Source organism: Phalacrocorax aristotelis, chromosome W, assembly GCF_949628215.1.
Source record: "Phalacrocorax aristotelis chromosome W, bGulAri2.1, whole genome shotgun sequence".
NCBI classification, from domain to species: Eukaryota; Metazoa; Chordata; class Aves; order Suliformes; family Phalacrocoracidae; genus Phalacrocorax; species Phalacrocorax aristotelis.
In genome coordinates this window covers 3,246,463-3,270,135 of record NC_134310.1, presented here as the reverse complement: position 1 = coordinate 3,270,135, position 23,673 = coordinate 3,246,463, and the positions used below count along the sequence as shown (strand labels likewise).

Sequence of the window (23,673 nt, the reverse complement as noted above, 5' to 3'; positions counted from 1 at the left end):
GAATCCCTCCAGATTCAGGGAAGACCAAACAACTCCCTGGGCCGATATCCATCAGCGTCCATCTGTCCTAGCTGTTTGGATTGTTTGCACAAGTCAGTTTTTGGCTACACCTGATTTTACAACGGTGTTAATTACATAGTAACTGATACACCTGCAACAATTAGCTATGTAAACTAAGATAAAAAGCCTAATCAAACTTCATGTTTCAGAGTACAGGCTGCTTCCTTTTGGAGGCTTCCTAAGCCCTCTTCCCAAAATCCCTTCCTAAAGGAAGCTGCAGATCATCTCCGGACCCTGAGAGAGGCTTGTTCCTACATGTAAGTGAAAATGGGGCAGGGGGAATGCAGCTTTTCAGCTATGGAGGCATGAGCTGGAAGGAGTTTTTCCCCCTTTCCCATCTCTCTCTTTTGTGGATGCGATGCTGTGGGTCCCTCTGGAAGGAGCTGGGGGTATCCCCAGCCCCAAGCGCGTGTTCCTGATCTGGGGGTTTATGGAGGAGGTGGAAGAAAACCCAGGCTGGATCACAGTTGTGAATGAGGTAGAATATCATCCCGCTGCTGCAAAGTAAACTGCTGATGTGGGGAGGAATTGCCCAGTTTGAGCTGCTCAGCGCTGCTCTGGGACAAGCAGACAGGCACGTCCGCTGGAGGCAAGGAACCAGCAGCCTCCAAGCCGGTCCCAGCCATCGCTCCCAGCAATTCACCTCCACTTTGGGAGGTTTTCCAGTGTGTCTGATGCAAGACACAAGCCAGGGCGCAGCCTGCGTCGTGGTCGACTGCAGGGTGTAGAGGTGACTCGTTCCATTTTTAATTCCCAGGGGACCCAAACATGCTGCTGTCGCGCACGTGCAGGCTGCTCAGCACCTGCATCCTGGGGACCCGGCGTTAAATCCTCCCGGGCTGTTCCCGAAGGATCTGGGGGGATGCTCCATCCTCTGTACCTCAGCAAACCAGGCTGGCAGTGCCACATCTGCTGTCACAGCACCGGTTGGACCCGGCCCCTCGCCGGGGCTGTGTGCTCCATTAACTCCCCCTGCCCCGTCCTGTGAAATACGGAAAGTTTTGAACTATTAGAAAGTGCCTTTGGGGAAAGGGAAATTAAACCCTGGCCTGCTGGGAGGTGGCAGGGCTGGCAACATGGATGTGGAAATAGGTCCTGGCTTAAAATGACTTCAAGGACAGAGGGTAGATGCTGGGCTTCTCAGGATCCAATTCAGCTGGGACCAGTTCCAATTAAAATGAGATCAAGGAGAATGGAAAGGGGGGGGGGGGGGGAAAGGATTTTCCTTGCATTTCTGTCAATATTGCAGCTTGAAATGTTGGGACTTGTTTGCATCTCTTCTACAAGCAATGAGTCTGACCCGGAGAGTATTTCAGATAATTTCTTTTAAGCATGACAATTCTTTTGCTCTCTGGGACTTCCGCTTTCTCCCTTTTTTTTTTTTAAGTCGAGGTTGTATCAGCCTCGGAGCCTGAAATGAGCAGGCCAGCCTTGGTTTCCTTGCACATATCTCCTGGGCTGAGTGTGGTCAGAAATGCCATAAATTAGAAATAATTATGTGCTTTTTGTAAGCCAGTAAGCACGGAGCAGACTGCTGCTGCTTCTGTGAAGGTAAGCAAGGCTTGTCGTCTTGCTAAGGAAGGCAGGGAGCGGGAAATGGGTGGCCAGGGAGCTGCCGGGGAAGCGGGTTTATGATTGAGCCAAAACGGGAAGTCTCATGAAGCAGAAAAAAAATGCTTGCAGGGTGGAAAGGGACAGCTCTCGTTGCTCCCATTGCTGCTGGGTTGAAGGGGGATGCTGCAGGACTGGGGCCAGATGTGCATACAGCTGTGCCAGCAACGACAGCTGGCACATGTTCCTCGCTCCTGCGCACGTGTGCCACCGTTTGCTAAACTTCAGTGAGATAATGCAAAGGTGAAATTTCGTATCTAAGTTTCTCTTTTTTCTTTTTTCTGTTTTCTTCACACCTGAGGTCAATTTTGGGTTCTTTGGCAACAGAGGCAAAGAAGGAAATTTGACAAGACGCTCTTAGAAATACAAAGCTCGACTCATAACCGGTGGCTGTGAAGGGATCCCGATGGTGTCGTCACTGAGTCGTCTCCCCTCTCGCTTGAATAAGGGGCAGGGAAATCTCAGCTGGCATCTTGGTGGGCTTTACGTTTGCCAAACAATATCAACGGTTGATATTACTGACTCTTCAACTTGTCTCACGTTTCAGCTTCACAGGAGTCCTGCCTACTCTTGTTATTAGATGGAGGCTCGTTCTGCTTATTTGAAAAGAAAACAAAAATTCTGAGAGTAACAAGGTGGCCGCACTCGCTCCCAAAATACCTGCTTGATTTTAAGCACGACAGACGTCCGTGCCATCTGCGTGCCTCTTCGGCGCCGGGTTTTGCCCTGGGTTAGCGATTGCATCGCTGCATCCCCTGATGTTAAGGCAGGTGAGCAGGCAGAGCAGCTCAGCACAGGCGACCTCGCATTTCTGGTAAATACCAACTGATTAACAAAGTTTAAGTACTGCAGAGCGCGCTTTGCTGAACGGGGTGAGGGTGGAAGAGGCGCAAGCAGGGTTGTTAGCGGCGCTAACCGGGCTGGTAGGAAGGAGTTTGACCGTGGCACTTGAAGGGCATCATTATCCTGAGTGTTTGGAGAGCGCAGAGGCATTTCTGCGTTTGGGAAAGGCTTTTACAGTCTTTGTCTCCTTAAATCATTAGAAATGCCACAATCTCGTCTGTTAGATAGGTCTAAGGATGAAAAAAAAATATATATCTTCCTGAGCTGGAAAGCTAATTGCTATCTGCTCTTCGAACGCAGCAAAATGGGCAGTGTGTGGTTTGGAAAAAGGGAGGGAATTTGAAGGAAATGCCAATGATAATACTCGCAACATCTTTTCAGTACATGAAAAATGTTGTGTGTTTCAGCAGATCCCGGGAGCAGCCGCAGGATTAATGCAGTCGCTGAAAGCTAGGGAAAAAATGTGACGGCAAAGTTTGGAAATCTCCTTTTTTGCTTGCGGAGGAGCGCGGGTTAGTACTTTTGATCATCTCAGCCCTTTCATTTCACCAGTGCCGCGAGGCTGAGGAGGGCAGACAGCCCTGCTGACCCTGGGAAGGGTATGGGGATGCTGCTTTTAACACAGGACATCCCCCACTGGGGATGCGGATGCAGGTTTCCATGGAGTCTCGAAATCTCCCCACGATTTAGGTTTACATCCTGAAATACAAGCTCATCTCCTACACTGGTCTTTTTTATCTGAATAAATCTCATGTGCCTGCTACTATTCAGAGAGAAAAAGTAATCTTTATTGCCATAATATGTTTGTTAGCTTTCCTTTATCCCCGCAAAGTACTGTAAGATCTGCAACATGCTTCAGAAACAGAAGCATTTTTCGAGCAATAGATATTGAAATGGAAAAAAGGGTAAATCTCTGAGACTTGAGACTTGCAAACCCAACCACTCAGCCAGGTTTTCTTGGCATGATTCCTTTTGCAAAATGGGTATCTTACTGCCCACTGGAGCCAAAAGTGAAGGCATGGATTGAGGCTGAGAAATTGCTCCATCCTGATCACTCTTTTACAGCCCTACGCAGAGGAAAAGGGATGTTTCAAGAGCGATCTTTGGCTGAATGCTGGGCACTGGCGGTCCAGAGCCCGAGCAGGAGCAGAGGACCTCAATCGCATTGCCCTCAGCAAAGCGTGGGGCAGGCTGATGCTCTAACCCTGCATTTAAACATCACATTTGAAAACAGAGCAAACCAGCCCAAACCTTCAGCAGCCTCCCAGTTTTGCCATGGAGCTGCTGTCTCGCTCCCTCCTCCCTTTGGGGCACCCAGGTCTCAATGGGGAGCCGGATTGTGCCCAGTTCGGGTGATCCTCACGTAGCAGGCAGCCATAGCCAGGCAGGAGGCAGACACCACTCTGCTTCCACTCCTGTGACGTTCTGTTTGGGCATTGCTACATATATTCACCTCCTGTTTGCATCTTTTTTCCAACAAAAATGTGGTGGTGGAACATTTCTCCTTCTGAATACACGGACATGAAGTGCTGGGCAATGTCTGTGAAGCATGAGCCCAGCGTGTGATGGAGCACGTCTTCCCAGGGCTCTGGATGACCATAGTGCATGGTGGCACCCTCTCATTTTTCTCATCCTGGTTAAGACCACTTCTGGCATGAAGTATATGGACTTAGTAACTGTTCTAATTGCAATCTAGGCAGCAGCCTGGGCGCTGTGTCCTAAAACGAGCTGAATGTGAGCCAGCAGTGTGCCCAGGGCAGGGATGGGGCCCCTGTGCTCGGCACTGGCGAGGCCCCACCTCGAATGCTGGGCTCAGGTTTGGGCCCCTCGGGACAAGAAGGCCCTGGAGGGGCTGGAGCGTGTCCAGAGAAGGGCAGCGGGGCTGGGGCAGGGTCTGGAGCACAAGTGTGCTGGGGGGCGGCTGAGGGAGCTGGGGGGGTTTAGCCTGGAGAAGAGGGGGCTGAGGGGAGCCCTTCTCGCTCTCTGCAGCTGCCTGAGAGGGGCTGGAGTGAGGGGGGGGCTGGTCTCTGCTCCCAAGTCACTAGGGACAGGGCGAGAGGGAACGGCCTCAAGCTGCGCCAGGGGAGGTTTAGGTTGGAGATGAGGGGAAATGCCTTCCCTGCCAGAGCGGTCAGGCCCTGGCACAGGCTGCCCAGAGAGGTGGGGGAGTCACCGTCCCTGGGGGGGTTCAAAGGACGTGCAGCCGTGGCCCTTGGGGCCATGGTTTAGGAGGCCTGGGGGTGTTGGGTTGGGGGTTGGCCTTGATGATCCTAGAGGTCTTTTCCAACCTTAATGATTCTGTGATTCTGTCAAACAGACTGGGTGCCTGCAATGGCAGCCCGTGGTGGAGCAAAGCCAGCAGCACCAAGTCTGGGCCTTGTTTCAGCGGAGCTGGGTACAAGAGCTGGAGGACTGACTGGATCTGTTGCCCCCCTCACCGCGACCCTATTAAAACTTAAGGGTAAAAGTGGGAGATATGGAAGGAAATTTGTTATTTAAGGCTTAATTCATTTTTAACCTCAAGCATTAGCTGGAGTTTGTGTGAAACGCTGGCAAGGCAATTAAAGTGCCTTTTTTAATGGGTTATTTTTGTCACTTCACCAGGGTGGGAGCTAAAGATCCCAGGCTGTGAGCTGCCTGGGGTAGTGGCTGTCCTTCTGCTGTGCTGCTCTGATGCTTAATCCCTAATTGGGTTTTATTCGCAGGCCTTGGTCGAGTCACAAAGAGAGAGAAGGCGCAGAGATGCCACCAGATAGAACATGGGGAGCAAAATGTCCAGGCTTCAGTCCCCAGGGCTCCAGCTTAGATCTGTCCTAGAAAAGAAGAGTAAAGGGCTTCGGACAGTGCAGTGTCCGGCTTATTTTGAAGTTGCTGGGTGTTTTGCAGGAGTAAGCTCCAGGGTCAAAAAGCAATGAAAAAAACCCATATTCTCTGAGAGTTTCTTTTAAATCCTGAGGATAGTTAGGAGAAAATGAGAGCGAGTATGTGAGCGCTGGGGTTTCTGAGCAAGAGCGCAGCATTTGAGTCCATTTCACAACACAGCATTGGAGGAATGCAGGCTCGGGTCTGGCTGAATTAATTTCTTGTGTAACATGGCCAAGAGAAAGCAGGGATGAATCTGGTTTTCTCTGCAACACTCATTCATTCAGCTACCGCCTGCGTTAACGCACCTCTGTTGCCTTGCAATCTCTCTCCACCTAGGTTATTTAGAGGAATGCTTTCTGAAAATAGCTGCCTGCTTTGGTGTCTTTCCGGTATTATTCTGCGTAGCACTAAAAACCCTGCCTAGAAAGGCTGTCCAGTTCATTGACATTCCCTTAAAACACAGTTAATCCACGTAATCTCATTATAGTAGTAGGTGTTTATACTGAGAGCAAGTTTTAGCAGTGGTCCAGCAAAGCCTTTTATTCTCCATCTATTATTTGGATGTCACCGGGAATGTGTTTTGGTTTTGCTTGGGCTGTTTTAGGACCAGGATTTACAACATCTTTGTTTTAAGTCTCTGGAAAATCTCCCACATTATTTTTGATGATGCTGGCACATTTCTTCCACTGCCACTGGCTTTCAGCTTGCCGGCTGCTGGCATTTTATGACTACACACCGCCGTCTCCCAAAATCATGAGACTGGGAAGCATTAAAACAACAGAGACCTTTTCCCTAGAGTAGAAGAGGGGAAGCTTTGCCATGTGAAGCTGTAAGTGTGGGATTCCTGGTCTCCAACATCTGTTTGCAGCTATGGGACCTTGTCACCTTGCTCTTTAGGGAGTCAGACCAAGGGAAGGGCTGAAGTTTGGGATGCCAAGTCCTCATCGTTGGGAAGGACCTGCCTTGCTCCCCAGGCAGATGGGCTGGATGTGTGGGTCAGGCTGCGGGGGACTGCCCTTTCGACTGTGCTGGGAGATAACGCGGGGCAGAGGTGTGCACCTCGGAAACATGACCATGAGCGAGAGCTTGCGTCTGTAGGAGCAGAGAAGCAGTTTGGGCTTGAAACACGGCTCAGACCTGCCCTTCAAGAGGAGCATCCTTCAGGACACGTTGCTGCCTAAACCCCCGTGCACTTGGATCAAGGATTGGCTCTTCAACTGTGGCCAAATATCACAGAGCTTATGGTGAAATACCACATCTGGACGGTCTCCTGGGTGTATGATTAATTCTCCTTGAGGTTTGAACAGCCCGTGCTGTTTATGATGGGTTACAGGTTCATGTTCTCTGTGCACTCAGCCTGGCCGTGCCCCTCTGTCCGGCAGCCCCGACGCCTCAGGGGAGCATTGGTTGGGCGAAGGCTGCCGTCGCCCTCCCAGAGGGTTGTTTGTAGGTGGATGTCTCCGATCGCTTGCTCTTCTCGAGGACGATGGATGCAAGAGCGCGCGGCTAGAGGTACGGCTTCCCCAAGCCCCCGGTGGCGCTGCCTGGGAGGAGAGGAGCATCGGGGGGGTGTTTCTGACTGGGGTGCTGGGGAAATCTCCGCACCACATAGTTTTACCCCCTTTCCTCCCTCAGGCGCTGGGGGAGCATCTCTCCTGTAGGTGTGTTGGGGCTGCAGCAGTGTGGGGCCATCGCTGCGGGACTGCAGTGGGAGGAGTGGGGGTGGAAACCTTTTACAAAGCAGTTTCTGCAGACAAATGCAGGTTTTTTTGCCTCTCCCTAAAGCCTGGCTTCAATGTTTTCCCAAGCTGAGCATGTAGATCTGCAAGCGGTCTAGCCCCGTCCCCCAAAATAAACTGGGTGAGATTAGTCAGTGAACAGAGGGATTAAGAGGGAGGTTACAGACTGACTCTGAGAGACACAAGCACAAGCACTTTTGCGAGATCCCAGCGCAGTGTTTTGAGAGGACATCGGGCTCTCTGCTTGCAGAGGTACCTCTTGGGGCCCATGGAGGGTAGGGGCGAGTCGAAGGAGTCGCTCTGCCATCTCTCTGCCTCCTGGCACATCCTGCGTGTACCTCCTTTGGGGCAAATTCCTGGTGCAGGCTCCTCAGTCATACTAAAAAAAAAAACCTCTAGGACTGTTTCTATATTTTTTTTTACTTTTTTTTTTTTTAATAACCATCGTGCTTTTGCTTATCTTGGTCCAGCCCCTCCAGTGATAACACAGGCGAAGTCCTGACCCGCGGTGTCCTGGGGAGCAGAGGCCCAGCTCTCCGACGATGTGCCGGCAGAGAGCGGACCTTCTCATCTCTTTTTTAGAAGAAAAAACTGTAGGTGCCAAACCAAAAGGGCAAAGTGATTTGCCCCGTTGAGGTATCGCATTTCTGCTCTGATTTATGGCTAGGGGAGAGGCTTCTGAGTCATCCATTCTAGGAATAGCTTTATTTAGGTAACGGAAATAATTCTGCTGGTTTTAAATCAATGTGTTGTCAGCCATTAAAAGCCTGTGCGGCATGAAAACCACGGCTGGTGGGACTAGGGCTGAAGAGGGAGCAGGATGGAGGTTACAGGAGCAGCAAAATACACCGGCTGTGATGTATGTCTGTCTGTCTCATGGACAGCTTGACAGAGGCGCATGCATTCATAGAGGTGGAGCTGGGCCTTTCCAGCTTAATACCATGTCAAACAAATGTATTTAGGCTGGTGGGAGAGGGTGGGTTGGCTGCGGGGCACATCTACTGAACCGTGTTTGTTTGAGGCACTGTCTGGTTGCTGTCTGGCCGCAGACCGCCCAGCCCAGAGCGGTTTCGTGCGCTGGGTCCCGCTGGGAAACGAGACCTTTCCCCACGTCTCGCCTGTGTTCTGCCACTCGTGGCCCCCTGCCACGGCTGATTTACCAAAACCGGCTGTCTGGCCAGGGGCAGCTGGGTGGCTTTCCCGCACTGCTTAAAATCTCTGTGAGTTCAGCAATTCTTCATTGTTTTCTGTTCTTTCTGTGAACTAATGAGCGTTGTCTGATTTTTTTTTTTTCTTTTTTTCTGAGTGTAATTTGGCCTTGCCACAAGTGCCCTAGCTGTTAAGGAGGAAAATTCCTGTTTTCCTATGAGAGGTTTGGGTGGCTGAGGTGGCTTTGCAGTGCTGAGTGATGCCGCTCCGCTTGCTTATGGTACAGTGGTGTGCATGGGGAAATTGTGTGTGTGTGTGTGTGTCAAGACTCTGGGGTCATTTTTATGCTCCTTCCCTTTGGTTTTGCCTTCTCCCTCCAGCTTTTCCCCCAAGGCTCATGAAGATTTCACCTTCCTTCTGGGGCAGAGCCTTCTGGCCTTTTGCTGGTGGCAACTCTGCTCATCTCCTTCCCAATAGGTTTCTGTTTGGATCCTGGTATTTAAGGCATCTAATAAATACTATCTTGGGGGGAAATAGGTATATGATCCACTCCTGAGCGGGGTTGTCGGGGCGTGATGGATCCCAAAGGAGAAACACTCTTCACCAAAAACAGGTTACTTCAGATTACCCGGGGTACCTGATGTGCCACGCATCGGCAGCTCTGATGAAGCTGGGAGGAGAAAACCCGTGTTCAGAAACCCGGAGTGCGCTCATCGATTTGACTCTAGTAATCTCTGACTCTTTGCTGTAAGCAGCTCTGGCGTAAAAGGGTCTGATTCTGCCCGCGGGGAAGACTCTGCCGGTGACAATTAGCAAGAGCTTCACTCAGAGGAGCTCACAACAGCAGCCCTCTGACTTTGCGGCGTGCTTTCAGACAGGTCCAAGTGCTTGCCAGTGTCTGTGCGCAGGCTCGTGATGCTTCCTGGGGTACCAGGGTGGGGTGTCTCTGGTGGAGACCCCAGCACCGAGGTAGCTGAGGACACACAGCATGAGAGCATCGCCTGTCCTTCAGCATCCTTCAAAGGCTGAACTGTTCCTGTTGCTGGCTGTCTTCGTCATGAGGTTTGGGGAGCAGCTTGTTCCTCTCAGGTCAGACTGGTTTTGTTGGGGCGGGCTCTTGCCCCCTGTTTTCCTGTTTCACTGGGATCCCATCTGCTAGATCTGGTCTCCTGGTGTGCTTGCTTCTCCCGGGGTGCCCAGTGTGGGGCTGGTGCAGAGCACAGCCTGTGGGCATCGGGGCGCGTGGAGGGCCTGAGGAGGGGCAGGGCACGAGGCCCCCCAGCTCTGTGATAGAAACCTCATACTCCTGGGAGGTGCGGGAGGTTCTGAAGCAGGGAAACAGATCCTGTAGGAGGGAAGGGAAGAGGCTGTTTGCCAAGACAAGAGCAGAAGCATTGCCTTTACCTGCATTAAGCCTTGAGTGACCCTCCCCTGGGCTCTCTGCATGATGTTCCTGCAGAACTGAGCACCAGGAGCCTGTGTTTATTGATGGGAAGGACTAATTAAGTTTCAGCCTTGAAGCAGTTGCTGGCCTGGGAGCCATAGAGCTACAGGAGACTTGCCCGTATTTCCCTCTGCTTCAGTAACTCTGTTACTGTGACTAAAGCTTGGAGAGATTTCCTAAAGACATGCAAGTCCAGCACAGGAGCGGCAGGCACCAAACTCCCTGGTCTCAGTCCGCTGCACCCTCCGCCACGGGGTCTCTGCTGCTCGGCTCCTCCGGGTCGGAGATGGCCTCCGCCGTGCGCAGCGGGGATGCTGCTGCTGCGGCACGGGGAGCGGTGAGGCAGAGATAAAGGACATTTGAAGGGCTTTCGGTGAAGGGGGGAGGGATGCTGGGGCGAAGAGAGGGAACAAAAAAATGAATTTCATCGTGCTTCTGCCAGATCTACCCGATACAGGAAGCAATAAGCTAAGCCCGTGCAATGAACACAGCCCCTGCCAGACCCCTCCTGCTCTGCAGCACAGTGTTTAATCTTGGGCCCAGTCGAAAAGGCTGTCGAGATGTAATGGTTTGCAGGATCCGGCCCTTTACAAGGTGTTCAAGTGAGAGATTGCTGTTATCCTCCTTTAATTAGCACCTGTGGTGCTCTGTTAATAACAGACATCTTGTTATGACACTTGAGCTTTAATGAATTCATCCAGCTAGAGATTGCTGCCGCTTGGAGCGGATTCGGTGAAAAGGAAAAGCTCATCACAGCCTCGCGGTCAGGTCTTGCGCTGGGAAATGCTGGGAGCCGGCTGGGAGCCAGCAGCGGGGAACCTGTGCGAGGGCACCCAGAGCCCCCCGAGCCTTCGGAGGAGTGAGGGGAGCAGAAAGGTCAGCGCAAATCGCAGCAGCAACGCGAGGACAGGTGCTTTCCTTGCACAAAGTGGTATGGGGGAGAGAGAGAAAGAATGGAAGAATAAAAGGCAATTTCTTAATTCCCTCATCCTTGCGTTGCATGGCGCAAGAGGTCCCGATCCTCAGGGGTGATATGCTGTGCAAAGAGTGGAACAGGTATGCTACCCCCAGTGAAAAAGCGAGCGAGAGGTAAATTGAAACTGTTAAATACGTTCAGTGTTCATAAAGAGGGAGCACGTCTCTACACTTCCTGCATTATTCTTATATGCACAACGTTTTTTGGGAATTTATTTGCAAAATTCTCTGTATAAACAACTGCATCCCTTCCTCGGCCACCTCTCCGTGCCCAGGAGACTGGAGGGCAGGCTGGTGGGAGTGTGGGCTCTGCAGGGCATCGCGGGAGCTCCTGACCCTTCCCTCTGGCCGAGCTGCAGCTTTGAACGATGTCTTTGACCTCACAGATATTGGTTAAATCGACAGGATTTATGGTCTGCAGACCGGGAGAATTTTCCAGCAGAGAAAATTTTTGGTATATGCTTTCTGCAAGTATCACAAAGCTTTCTTAGCTTTAAAACTAGGATAGATAGGAGGTGGGAGAGGAGATGGGGATAAAGTTAGCACTCAAATCCCTTAAAGCTGTTGTCCCTTTGTGTTTTACCATCTTCCAGCACCCCAGCAGAACCCTCTGTCGAGCACATGAACAAAAGATTGGGGTGACGCCACTGATACAAACAAGTCCGATGTATTCTCCTTGCCCGTTGTCTCAGTGTAACTGCAAGATTTATCGCTCTCTGCTCCTGACCCTCTGTCGTGCTTCAGGACCTGTTTGTTGGCCGTATTCAGGGCGAGTTTGCCCTGAAGCTCCCATTGAATTTGGCTTTTCCAGTGGGTGGCAGATCCTGGCCTCATCAGCTGAAAAACCCCTGGGACTCTTGTTCGTAGTTTCATGAAAATAGACCATGTTTTCCATCATCTGCAGCCAAATAGCATCGCTGCTGGTTTTATGACTGCTGTTGGTCTCGGAAGCTATTTTCATTAGGCCGCTGAAAGAAGACTATTTCATTACAATAGACTTGGAGAACTAAGAAGAGAAGGAAAAATGGGATTGCTGATGATGAGGCCGGCATCCCGAAACTCCCCCTTAGTTAGCTGCAGTACTGCCCCAGGATCCAGCCCTTTGTTGGAAATGCACATTTAAATAGTCAGGTGGTTGTTCCCCGGCTGCGGTTTCCAGGCATCAGCTGCTCAGATAACTCGGGAGCCGCACCCCGGCTGCGTGCACGCTTGGCTTCAGTTCTTCAGGGCTTCTAATGAAATAACCGGCCAGAAGCAGTGTCTGGTTTGGATAATGGAGAGCACTGGAAAAATAACTCCTGTAGCATTTCTGGCTGGTCCTGATCCTTTAGCTTCGCTGTCCTCTTGGTTGGAGGAGGCAGAGGTAAGAAGGACAAACGGAGATGGCGGTCAGTCCCGTGGGAGCGTGTCGCCTGCTGGTCCTTTGGCCACGGTGCATCTCCCCATAATCACCAGCAGCTTTTCCCTGGATGGTTCAGCGAGAAGGACTCAGCCACGAGAGCGAGGACAGGAGCACCGCTTGCCACCCTTCAGGGTCATCCTTTTAGGGTTGATTCTACCGCAGCCCCCCTAATTGCGGAAGGTGCTGCAGGGTCATCACTCAGCTGGGGACTGAGATGTAGCCAGGAGCACCGCGAAGGCCATGGCTTTGCTCGTGAGATGAAATAGGGCTCTTTCTTCCCTTTCAGTCTTATGCATCTCATTTTCTCTTTCAGTGCTTCTAGAACTGTAGTGATTATTAATAATTAAGCTGACGAGACAAAACTTGGTTTCCTTCCATTGCATCTAGACTAAGCCAAGAAGCTCAGCGTGGGAGCTAGCACCGTGCCCCATCCAGCCCCACCTGGTCTCAGCAAACCCTGTGGGGTTTGTCTCATAGTGCCAAAAAGCTGAGAAATGCGGTGGGTTCTGGGTGGTGGGGCTGAGAGATGAGGTACGGAGATGGATCTCAACCCCAGCGTGGCAACTTGTTGAAGCATATTGTCCCAAGAACTATTTCACAGAGTTCCCTTTGCCAGTAGGAAATTTTTCCTACTTTTCTTCGTTGTTTTTTTTTCCTCTTCAGACATCCAGGAGACCCGTGCAGAGACTGAGGTCTTCCGCGCAGGCTTAGGAAACTCAGGTTAGTCACCACAAGTGGAAAAGCTCCAGTTTTGCTGCAGCCCCCTGGTTGCTCATCAGGTCCCAACCTGTTCTTAAACCTTCCCGTGGCCCTCAGACCCCCTCACTGCCTTCTTGGGGTTTAAGCAACGGGTGCTCCCTTTCCACGGCCGTGCAGCTGGGTTGTGACGCCGGGGTAACCTTCCCACACAGGGTGCTCTTTCCTGCTGTCCTTGCAGAGCCTCAGGATTTATTTACCTTCCTTTTCCCCTTCACTCCTTGTTTCTCATCCCTTTTTTCCCTGCCTGTGACTATGGACCAAGGCACTTTTCTGCTTTGCCCCGTTTCCTAGTAGCGAGAGCGACTTTCTCCGCTCAGTCCTTGCGTGCAAAAGCCAGCACAAGATAATTGCTGAATTGAAGAGAGGCTGTAATTATTTTTGCTTCCAACTACAGGAGCAAGCAGTGTTTGCCAATCTGCTTGGTAACTGCTGGCAGATGCTCTTCGGAGGGTATCCCTGCCCTGCCTACATCCTCCTCTGCCGTCATATGGTCCATATGTCTTGATTTTAACCATTAACTAGATCCCGCTTCAAATAGCCGCTCCTGAAGCGTTACAGTTCTCTTCCTTTAATGATTGATGGTTGCAAACCAAAACAAAGCTCAGCATTCGATGTTCTCCCTATCGTTACTCAGGGTAACCTCTGCCAGAGAGCAGGAGGGTACCGCTGGTGATGCTTGGGGAGTGCAGGGTGAAGGACCAGGCTGTGAATCCACTGCTGGGTTAATGGAGCAGCTCTGGTGATTAAGGGCTATAACAGAGGCATTAATCTGGCATGGAGAACACAACGGGAGCAGATCCAGGGTAATTTTATTTCTTTCCTTCCCTCTGCAGCACTGGGACTAGTGTCTACGTGGTTCTTACAGATTGGCAGGGAGATGTGGTAGGTCGGAAGCTTCGATGAGCTGACGATCTGGAAAAAAAATCCCCATTCATTTCCTTAACACTTCGTGCCTTTTGTTCAATTCTGTTTCTAAACAAATTAATTGCAGGTGAAAAATCCCACTGTTTAATGTAGAAAACTTGTGTTTCGAGCCACCTTTTCCTAACTGGAACATCTGCAAGAGGTGGTTCCTTGCCCATGGCCATCCCTGCGTGGTGACCTGCCACTGGAAAATGACATTTTGTCAGGAAAATCCCCCAAATATCGGGATCGTCCATGCCTCTCGTTAAATCTGCATCCTCGTCCCCAGCAGACGTTGGTATTTGCCTGTTACGCCACTGCTGGCAGGTGGCTGAGGGGTCTCCCATGGTGCCAGCAGGTTCCTCTGCTGCTTTTCTTCTCTTTAAAAGCCGGTGCGTCTTGATAAGAGATTCCTCCATTGATCAGGGGAGCATGTGTTGGCACAGAGAGGCTTTGAAACATGGGGTTATGCTCCTGAGACGCCGCAAATCGCTGCTCTTCCTCACCTTGCTTGCGTTGGGCCCACATTTGTTTGTTCCAGCTTCTTAATGCAAAGGGTGTCATAAAGTCTTTTTGTATTAACAGGGAGTGAAAAATCCCACAATTTAAATTCTATCATCCGTGTGGTTTTATATATATATTTATCTATTCAGCTATACTTTCAAAGAGGACCATAGGACCCTATAGACACCTTGTAGCACGTGTTTGGATGGAGGAGTTCTTAGGTCTGTGAAAGCATGTCCTGCTTGAGGAGAAGAGCAAAGCTGGGAGGCTGCGGGCTGGCTTATGCCTCGGAAGGGAGTAGTGCTAAACTTGGACAGCCGGGGAAGTGTTTTTATGGCACCTGAGTGCCGAGCGCCTCCTTCCGAAGGACAAGGCGAGAGATGAAATCAGCTCCTGTTTTCCCACCGGGTCTTCCCACCCCTGCGTTCGTCACCAGGAAAGCTGCCGGAGAAGCAACGGGCCGCCTGCCTGTGCCGAGCGGCCCTCGGCGGAGACGGGCGCCTGAGCTGCGGTCACAGGCGCTGCTGACGGATGGCAAATCCCCGTGGCTGACGACAGGGCTCATCCATCTCAATGAAGATGCTTTCCTTCCCCCGGAAAGAAAGGAGAAACAAGCTGTGTTAGCTGCTTGTGTGCCCCAGGCTGAGCAATGCCGGAGCATTTCTCTTTATAAACGCACTAAAATGGTTTTGCTGCGTGAGGGAAGGGGTTGGCAGCTCCCGCAACCGCAGGGACGGAGCCAGCAGCATCCCCAGGCTGCTGCCAAGGTTTGCTGTGGGACCCCGAATTCAGGGGCAGTCCCACCCTTGCAGCTGGTTTTTATCGCTCTTTGCAAAACCGGCCAGGGTGGCACCGCCTCGTTTGCCTGAGCAATTTTGGGCTTTATAAGCTGAAAAACTGTGGCTGTATCTGCTCTGAGCTGCTTGGCAGGGAGGGTTCATACCCTTGCAGGCAGCTACCTTGCATTCCTTGTGGTTTAAATGGACAGTCGGAGGCGTATTGCACTGTACAACCTTCACCTTCTGCAAATGGCTCTGTAACGTTTTCAGACAGATGAAAATGAAAAAAAAAAAACCAACAAAGGGGAAAGGAAGAGTTACCGTTTTCTGTGTGTTACAAATTGAAAAGGAAAAATTAACCATCTGAAAAACGCTAGTAATGATGCATGCTTTTGGACGGGATAATTAATCAGTCTCAAAAAGGTCACAGTTTTGCTCATGGTTGACCTTCAGCAAGCCATTACATAGGCAGGGCGTAGGTAGTGCTGGTATCAAATGAATCCATCTCCTTTTTTTCTTCCAGGAGTGGGACTGAGACCTGCTGAGGGATAACCAGGGCAGCGCAGCACAGGGAACTCCTCCAGCAAGCTGTAAGGATCGGACGGCACTTGGCTTCACCGACAAAAGGCATACAGGGGGAAGGTGTTGGAACTGCAAACGTGGAAACTTGCTGCACTGAAGACAGAAAGTGAGTTTTGGTCTGCAAAATATTTGCTGCTGTCGAGATTTCTGTCCGCTGATGGGGAAGATGGGGTCTGCCCGCACGGAAAAGGGAGCGACGAGAAGGGCGAAGCTTTGCTGACCGCTGGGGAGCCTGGCCAGTGCCTGGATGCGCCTCGCTGGTGGAGAAAACACAGTCAAAACTTGTGGGCAGGGAGGGTTTGGGACACTGGAGGGGCCATGGGGCTGCTCTGGGCTCTGCCCCACGGTGGGGCTGGCCAGCTGCGCCGGCACTGAGACACCGGGGACACGGGGCCCGGCATCTGGCTGCACCGCCAGCCCCACGCGTCGTCATCGTCTTGGGGCCATCGGAGAAGGAAAACAAGAAGGTGGCTGAAAAATGTAGCAGCACTGATCTGTTAGCGTCAAGAAAAATAGCCTTTTTGACTTGCTAGAGATCTCTGGGCAGCGTTTATCCACACTGCTTGGAAAGCCTCTTCTACCCCTGGATTTCTCACACAGTTTAAAACATTTTATTTGTGTGTGTGTCTGTGTGCTCGCATCTATTGTCCCTGCATCTGCGTATCATCTCGAAGTGATGGGCTCAGAGCGAGACCGCCCCAAGCAGCTGTAAGTAATAATGAGGCGCTTGATTTCAAACCACATTTGCGATCTGGAAGCCCTTGAACTCTCCCAGCTTTTCAAGTGACGAAGAGGAAGAAGCTGAAAGAGGACGGAGCCCGCGATGGCAGAGAAGTGCGACTGTATCGCCAGCATGTACGGGTACGACCTGGGCTGTCGCTTCATTAATTTTCGCCCCTTGGGCTTTGGGGCCAACGGGCTGGTGCTATCAGCCCTCGACAGCAAGAGCTGCCGCAAAGTGGCGGTGAAGAAGATCACCATCGGTGATGCGCGGAGCATGAAGCACGCTTTCCGCGAGATCAAAATCATCCGCCGCCTGGACCACGATAACATCGTGAAGGTGTATGAGGTGTTGGGGCCAAAGGGGACCAACCTGCGCGGGGATTTTTTCAAGTTTAACATGGTGTACATTGTCCAGGAGTACATGGAGACAGACCTGGCGCGGCTGCTGGAGCAGGGGAAGCTCGCCGAGGAGCACGCCAAGCTCTTCATGTACCAGCTGCTGCGGGGCCTGAAGTACATCCACTCGGCCAACGTCCTCCACCGCGACCTCAAGCCGGCCAATATTTTCATCAGCACGGAAGACCTGGTGCTGAAGATCGGTGACTTCGGGCTGGCCAGAATCGTGGATCAGCATTACTCGCACAAGGTAGGCGATGCCGAGTCGCTGAGGCCGGTGCTCTCTCGTCGAGCTGCTGGCTGGCACGGGTAGGCGTTGAACGCATGTGGGGTGAAGCAGTCGGTAGATCTTCTCAGGAGAAACCGGTCCTTGAAGCTGTTCGGGCAGCTCTAAGGGCTGCTGGGGCGGTCGCTGGTGGTGGTTGCCCTCCCTGCCCTGAGCCAGGATGCATTTCTTGGGCAAAGCCCATGGGTTGAGATCTGCCAAGCATGACCTGGGGTTTTCCAGCCACAAAGCAGTGAGCAGGACACAGGAAGGCTTCAAGTGTCCTTTATTGCTTATATATATCAAATATATATTTTATTCCATCCCAGCAATGGACTGCAGGAGATGTGGGTTTGCTCGCTTTACTTAAATGACTAAAGTTTCTGTTTCTTGCTTTGCTGCTTTTATAAAACATGAGCTGCCATTCGTGCTCGCAGCAGAACCACGTGGAAATGGGACCTGGCTCGTCCGCAGCCACTTTGTTTGTCTTTGTCCTCACTTCTGTGCCAACCCGCTTCTTAAAAACCCAACTCTGCCTGAATTGTGCTCACTTAATTGTAGGGAAAGAGGGATGGGTCTTTGAGATACAGTCATATTCTTTCATCTGAGGTAGAGATCCAAATAACACAAATTTCTTTTGCTGTTTCTACCTAAATACTGTATTATAATGCAATAATATGTGTGAGTGGCTGGGTGCAGCCCGGGTCAGCCTGGTGTGCCCCACCGCTGCCCTGCTTGGGGCAGGGAATCCCCCTGGGCCCTCCAGCCTGGGCATCCCCTGCGATCCCGTCCGTTGGTCCGTGCATGCCTTCTCGCAGCAGTCTGGCTGGGGTGGAGAAGGGAAGGAAAGGAAGAATGAAGCAAAATGCAGGAAAACAAATACCTGCCCTTAAGTAGGGGAAATCCATCCCCTCCTTGGGGGGGTCTTTGGGACTGACTCAGTTTTCCTCTCCTGCTGCTGTCACCATTTTCTCTCTGCCCAAGGAGGGCTGAAACTCCCCTGAAGGGGCACTTTCTAACAAGCAACTAGTGAGCCACAGGCTGTGGGCTCCTCCCGGAAGGGTCTGCCAGGCATCTGCCAAACCCTGCAAAATAATTGCAGGTACTGGAAACAGTTCTATACTCAAGCACAAATGCAGCTATTAAAAGAGCTGCGTTTTTTCTCTAGCAAACGTAATTTGGTGTGGCAGTCTCTTGCAGCGAAACCCTGCCGGTGGGGTAGCCCTGGATGTGTTGCTCTCCCTTGGGACAGGGGCTGGGAAGGGACCCGGGCTGCCCTGGGGCTCCTCTGTGCCCTGGTGAAAGGGAGGTTGGAGCTGGGAGCAGCTCGTGGCGGCTTTGCTGGTGGAGCAGCTCAAGGTGGGAGCAGTGGCGGTGCTGAGAGCGGGCAGGCAGTGTGGGAGGAAGGGAGGCAAGGCAAAAATGGGTGAGAAGTCTCTGTAACACACAGTCCTGGTGCTAATGGATTTTGAAGGGAGTCGCAGATGTTTAATGCAGGTTGCCGTGCAGGCTGGAGGTTTTGAGCGGCGTGGCGGAGGCTTCATCAGCTCACGGATCCACGTGGTCCAGGGAGAAAGCAAAGTATCGCGTGCTCTGCGCCAGTGGACGTGATGCAGTCTGCAGCCAGCTCCTGGTTAAAGTTCCTATTTAGTATTGTAAGGTAAAATCTATTTTCTTGAGCTGGATGTTTGTGTGGACGAGTTCAGTGTCCCTCGTGGAAGCGTTCAGTGTCCCCCATGGACCTGCTGCTGAGCCTGTGCCGAGATTTAAATACTCTGCGTTTACCGGTGGGTTTCTGCCCAGCGCGGCTCTGATTTGGGCACTGTTGCTTTGTGCAGGGAGGCAGGGAAGGGGAGAGGAAGAAGGACAGCGCAAAGACCATCTCGTGATCCTGAAGCTGAGCCCTGATTTATTCTGGTTTCGAGTCTGGTGTCTGGGGAGAAACAGAGCCTGGGGAAAAGGAATAAGGTTGCAAGGGACACTGGGGAGTGAGCGCAGAGTCCTTGTGGCTGCTGCCTCCCCTTCCTGTGCTCCCTCCCTCATGAGGTCGTTATTACCCAGCTCAGGAAGAGCCGTTTTAAGTGAGTGGTTTGGGCTGTTTTGGGTTTTTATTCAAAGTCAGGTGCATTCAGAAGCTTCTCTCAAGGGGGAGAGTAACTCCTGGAGAAAACCCCTGCAAGCAAAGCAGTGCTACATGAACGCAGAAAATCACTGATTTAAGGAGCGTCATCTTGTCAGAGGCTGCAGGATCAGGGTAGGGGTCACCTGTATGCATCTGCTGCAGAATTATTGTTATTTCTAAGCAATTTTCCATTGCCTTAATGACAGCCAGTGCAGCGGGAAGGTGCCATCAGGAGGGTGGCCAGGGCTGTGGCTTCATGGTAGGACATAACTTTGCAAGATGCCATTGCATGAGCAGCCTCCAATTCCTCCCAGGAGTGGGAGGCTGGAGCATCAGTGCAAGAAAAAAAAAGCAGAGAGACCTGGATACTGCTCTAGAGCAGAGCCGTAAATAGCAGCGCTGTGGTGAGCATCCAGCACCACGAATAATGCCAGTTATTTGTAAGTTCTGGTGATGGGGAGGACTGTGTTTGCTGAAGCTGGGTGACGGGCACTGCAAAGGCAGAGCTACAACAGGAGGGCTTGGGTCAGTCCTGCCTTTGATTTCCAGATCTTCTCAGATGACTCAGAAAAATCAGTTCCCTTCTGTATTTCTCTTTCAGCCTCTGCTTTCCTTAGGGGCTTGTGCAGATTTATAAGCTCCTCGGTCTGTGCTCTCGCAAAGAGCACCAGCAAGAGGGCGCAGACTGGAGCATCACTGTGTCTGAAGCTGCTGAGCCTCCACCCCACCACCGACGGGCACTGAGCAGAACGGGGATCCTTTCACCCCGAATTTTTGGTGCTGCCAGCAGGTGCTAACGCAGCGCTGCCCAAAAGCAGATGAAATCCTCCTCCCTGGGTAATTAATTGCTGAAAAGACCCAGTAGATCCAAACCTCTGAAGGCAGCGCAGAGCTACAGCTCTAGAGTAATACTTTGCTTGCAAGCCTTTGCAGTGAGGAAGGGTTGTCTTAAATGCTTGGATTTTTTTTTCGCCTTTATGATGTTTTGTGTCTGGAACATGCTTAGATTGATGGCTGGGGTCTGCTAACATGAACAATTGCAGGTTGTGTGTTGTCATCCATCTAAAGGGTCACAGCTCTTCTGATCTGATGTTTCTCAAATCCCAAACCATCCTGCTGAGTGTTAAAATGGTGAATAATAACTGCAGTAGATTCTGAGCAGAGTTTTAAACACAGGTTAGAAACACATATTCCACCTAAATAATAGTTCTTACTTGCACTGTGCCTTGTTTACATGACTTGCAGCAAGCAACCATTAAATTAGGATAATTTGGTGGGAAAGGGAGAGCTCTTCTCTGGGAGATGCCCTGGACCACAGCAGGGTGCTGGCCTTCACCAGCTTTGACGCAGAGCAGCTTCACCTGTGTTTTTCCCACCATTTGGCCAGCGTTTGCTGCTCGGGTCCCTTCCTCCATGTGGTAAGAGCAGTGTGGGGGCAGCTGTTCATCTGAAACCTGCCAGTAGCGAACGAGATGAATTTCAAGCTGCCAAGGTCATGTCTAGATCTGGGTCTGCACCTTCATGGGCTGCTTAGACCCGACAGCTTAAACTTTAGCCCTGTCTCAAATAAACACACTTTTAAGCTCCCTGGGTGCTCAGGTACTCTTTAGGGCACAGAATATCAGGTCTAGCAGGAGAGGACCCTTGGGAGATGATCCTGTGCATCCCCCTCTCTCTGTCACCCTGCCTCTTCCCCGATGCTCTCACCATCCAGCCACGCAGGCTCTTTTCTCTTCCTTCTTACTACTCTTTTTATCCCCGGGAGTCACTAATCCTGCTGTCTATTCCTCTAGAACATCTCCATATTACTCTCTTTTTCCCCAGACATCGGTGTTTGTGGTCTGAATGCTTTGCTCCGCGCCCAAACGGCGAGCAGAGGAGTGTTGGAGTTGAAGATAAGGGACAGTTCTGGCCTCCATGAGGTCCTTACCCTTACGCAAAACAAAGGCAAGCATTTCCCTCTTCATAAACCAGCTCCTACTAAATGCAAGCAACTCGCCTTCACCATCAGAGCGCTCTGCAGTGCCCTCTCTGTCTGAAGCCTCGTGGTCCCGCCTGCCCCATGCCTCGCTGCCTTTCCACCAAGGTCCAGCCCCTGCCCATCCATCCGTCCATCCACACTCCTACACCCTAATAAATATCTTTGGCTCCAAAACAGAGTCCAGATGTGATCTGCCCCAAGTTCGGGGAGGAAGAGGGTATAAAAGTGAGGTGCTGTCCTCCCTTGAGCACCCTCAGCTTGTGGTGGGCAGGAGGGATGGGAGAGCAGGGAGACAGCGAAGTCAAGCATTAAAAATTGGGATAAATACCAATGAATGTCTAGACTTAAAAATAATAGATGTTTCACAGGGGAGGCTCAGCCCTGGCCTGCACATGGGGTGTTGCCCAGCGCCGGTCGGAGAGGAGCCGTTGGGTTGGGTGGTCCATTCTGGAGAAGACAACAGAAGTACCTGCTCTATGGGGATACGGAGACTTGCTGAATCTCTTTACTCGGGGGACGAGACAGCGAATTGGGACGGTCCTTAGCCTGCCTGTGTTGCACAGTATAGCCAGATTATCTCTTCTGGGGGTCTGGGGGCTCTGCCTGGTGCCCCAAAGCACTTGGGGCCGTTGGCATGGTGCTGCCAGAGGACCCTCTCTGCCTATTGGCAACATTAATTACTGAATTAATTGGCAGAAATTCCACGCTAAGGCGGAGATCCTGTAGTAAATAGTTTCCAGAACATCTTCAAACCTTTTAAGTCCTCCCTTCGTTTTGTACTTGCAGATCAGTGCAAAAGTAATAGCTTCCAGTTCATCCAGTAAAATAATAAAATTCCCAGGTGGGTCATCATGCGGAGGTCTTCAAAGGGGATGAGGATGTGGGATGTTGCTTCATGCTCGCCCTGGAGAGGAACACCCTCCATGTTCAGCCCTCGGGCAGCTGCCCACGGCCCCGTGCAGCCAGCGCCGAGCCTTCCCTCTGCGACCCCCCACTCAGTTATTCTCCTTCTCTGTCCTCTGATGAAGCACGTAACAGTCTGCGGTCCTGAAATAAATGCGTTCTGTCATCCCAAAAGGACGAGAACACCCGTCACATTGCTGGAGCCATGCACAACGGCATTGCTGTTATTTTGTTACGGAGCAACGTTCCTGCAAACCCCACGTCTCTCCCAGCCTCTCCTACAACTGCCCTACCTGCCTTTTAAAAAAAAAAGCTTAAAAAACATGCTGTGAAGAGGCACCAGCCTGCTGCTGCGCCAGGATTATTCCGAAAGCTTGGGGTTGTTGCTATTTTGGGGTCCCCCCCTCGGCACTGCAGCCGTCTGCACCAGGAGCCAACTGGCTCCTGCGGGTGCAGCAGCAGAAATCTCCTTCCTGGCTGTGGCTGGAGGCACAGATGCACAGGCTGTGGCTGGATCCTGCTGGATTTCCAGTTTGTGGGTGCCTGGTCCGCACCTCTGTGGCTTTCTGGGTGCAGGAAGATAGATTTTGGAGTGAAATACTCTCAGGAGAAGCTTTGGGCTGCAGCATTAGGGGCTGCTTGGTTTGCAATAGGTGGGCTCCTGAATTTCGGCGTCCACCTTGAGAAGACCCGCCCTTGGTCCCTCCAGCTCCAAGGAGGAGCTCCAGGCTTGGGCAGCGGTTGTATCGGGGCACCGGCGGGTCTTGCCATGCTCCCCCCGCGCTGCCGTGCCATGCCGTGCCGCGCCAGCTTCCCTCGGCGTGCTGGGGATGCAGACGGTCCAGCGTGCCGTGACCAGTACGACACCGGGATGCCTGAAATTGTTTCTCCTTCTGGTGTTACGAGCAACGCACAAAACCCCTGTTGTGTAAAGATTAGAAAAAGCATTCAGTTTTCTTTGCTTTTCAGTTTCCTTGCTGTGCCATTTGATAAGACTCGATGCTTAACCTACCTGTAGTGAATTCACCACCTTTATAGATTGCCTGGGCTGTTCCTGCAAGAGCTGCGGGAGCAGAGGAGAAGCAGAAAAATGATACTTGAAAACTGCAAAAAACAAAATAGCATGGGAGGGCTTGCGAGCAAGCCTTGGACTTGAAACTATTTCTGGTTTTAAATTAACTCTGTTATATTGGTTTTTAAATAGATTCCAGTGGTTTTTCAGTTCAGAAAGGGCTGTGCTGAATCCACAGAATATTGTCATGAAGATGTATTGTTGTGTCTTAATTAGAACTAATTAATATGCTTCTGTTCTTGGACTTTCTGTCCGGTTGAATCTACATAAATGATTAAATTCTCATGCTAAAGCCCATCCCTTGCATGGGTGATGGCTGGAAGTGCTCTGGCTCTCTCCATCCTGGCACCGCTGCCGCCTTCATGTAGGTCTTGGCTCCTTGGGTAAGAGCTGAGCCCGTGCCTAAGCCAGGTTTAGGTGGATCCTTACCTAAGCATCCCGCAGCTGTGCAGTGACTGCATGAGAAGTGCTGCTAATTAATTTACCACCAGTAACCTCATACAGCAGGGGGAGGGGTTGAAGATGGGTTCAAAATATTCGGTGAATTTTTGCAGGGAATTTTCTCCGATACACGAGAGGTGCCCGGGGAAGAAAAG

General features: G+C 51.5%; 1 protein-coding gene across 1 annotated transcript in view; it reads left to right on the top strand.

Moving 5' to 3' along the window:
• The window catches only part of MAPK4 (mitogen-activated protein kinase 4), a 46,115-nt gene that overhangs the window by 5,792 nt on the left and 16,650 nt on the right, over positions 1–23,673 (top strand). Inside the window, exon 2 of the mRNA XM_075077219.1 lies at positions 15,557–16,984. Coding sequence (XP_074933320.1) covers positions 16,439–16,984 — 546 coding nt within the window. The 5' untranslated portion in view covers positions 15,557–16,438. The remainder of the gene's footprint in view (positions 1–15,556; positions 16,985–23,673) is intronic.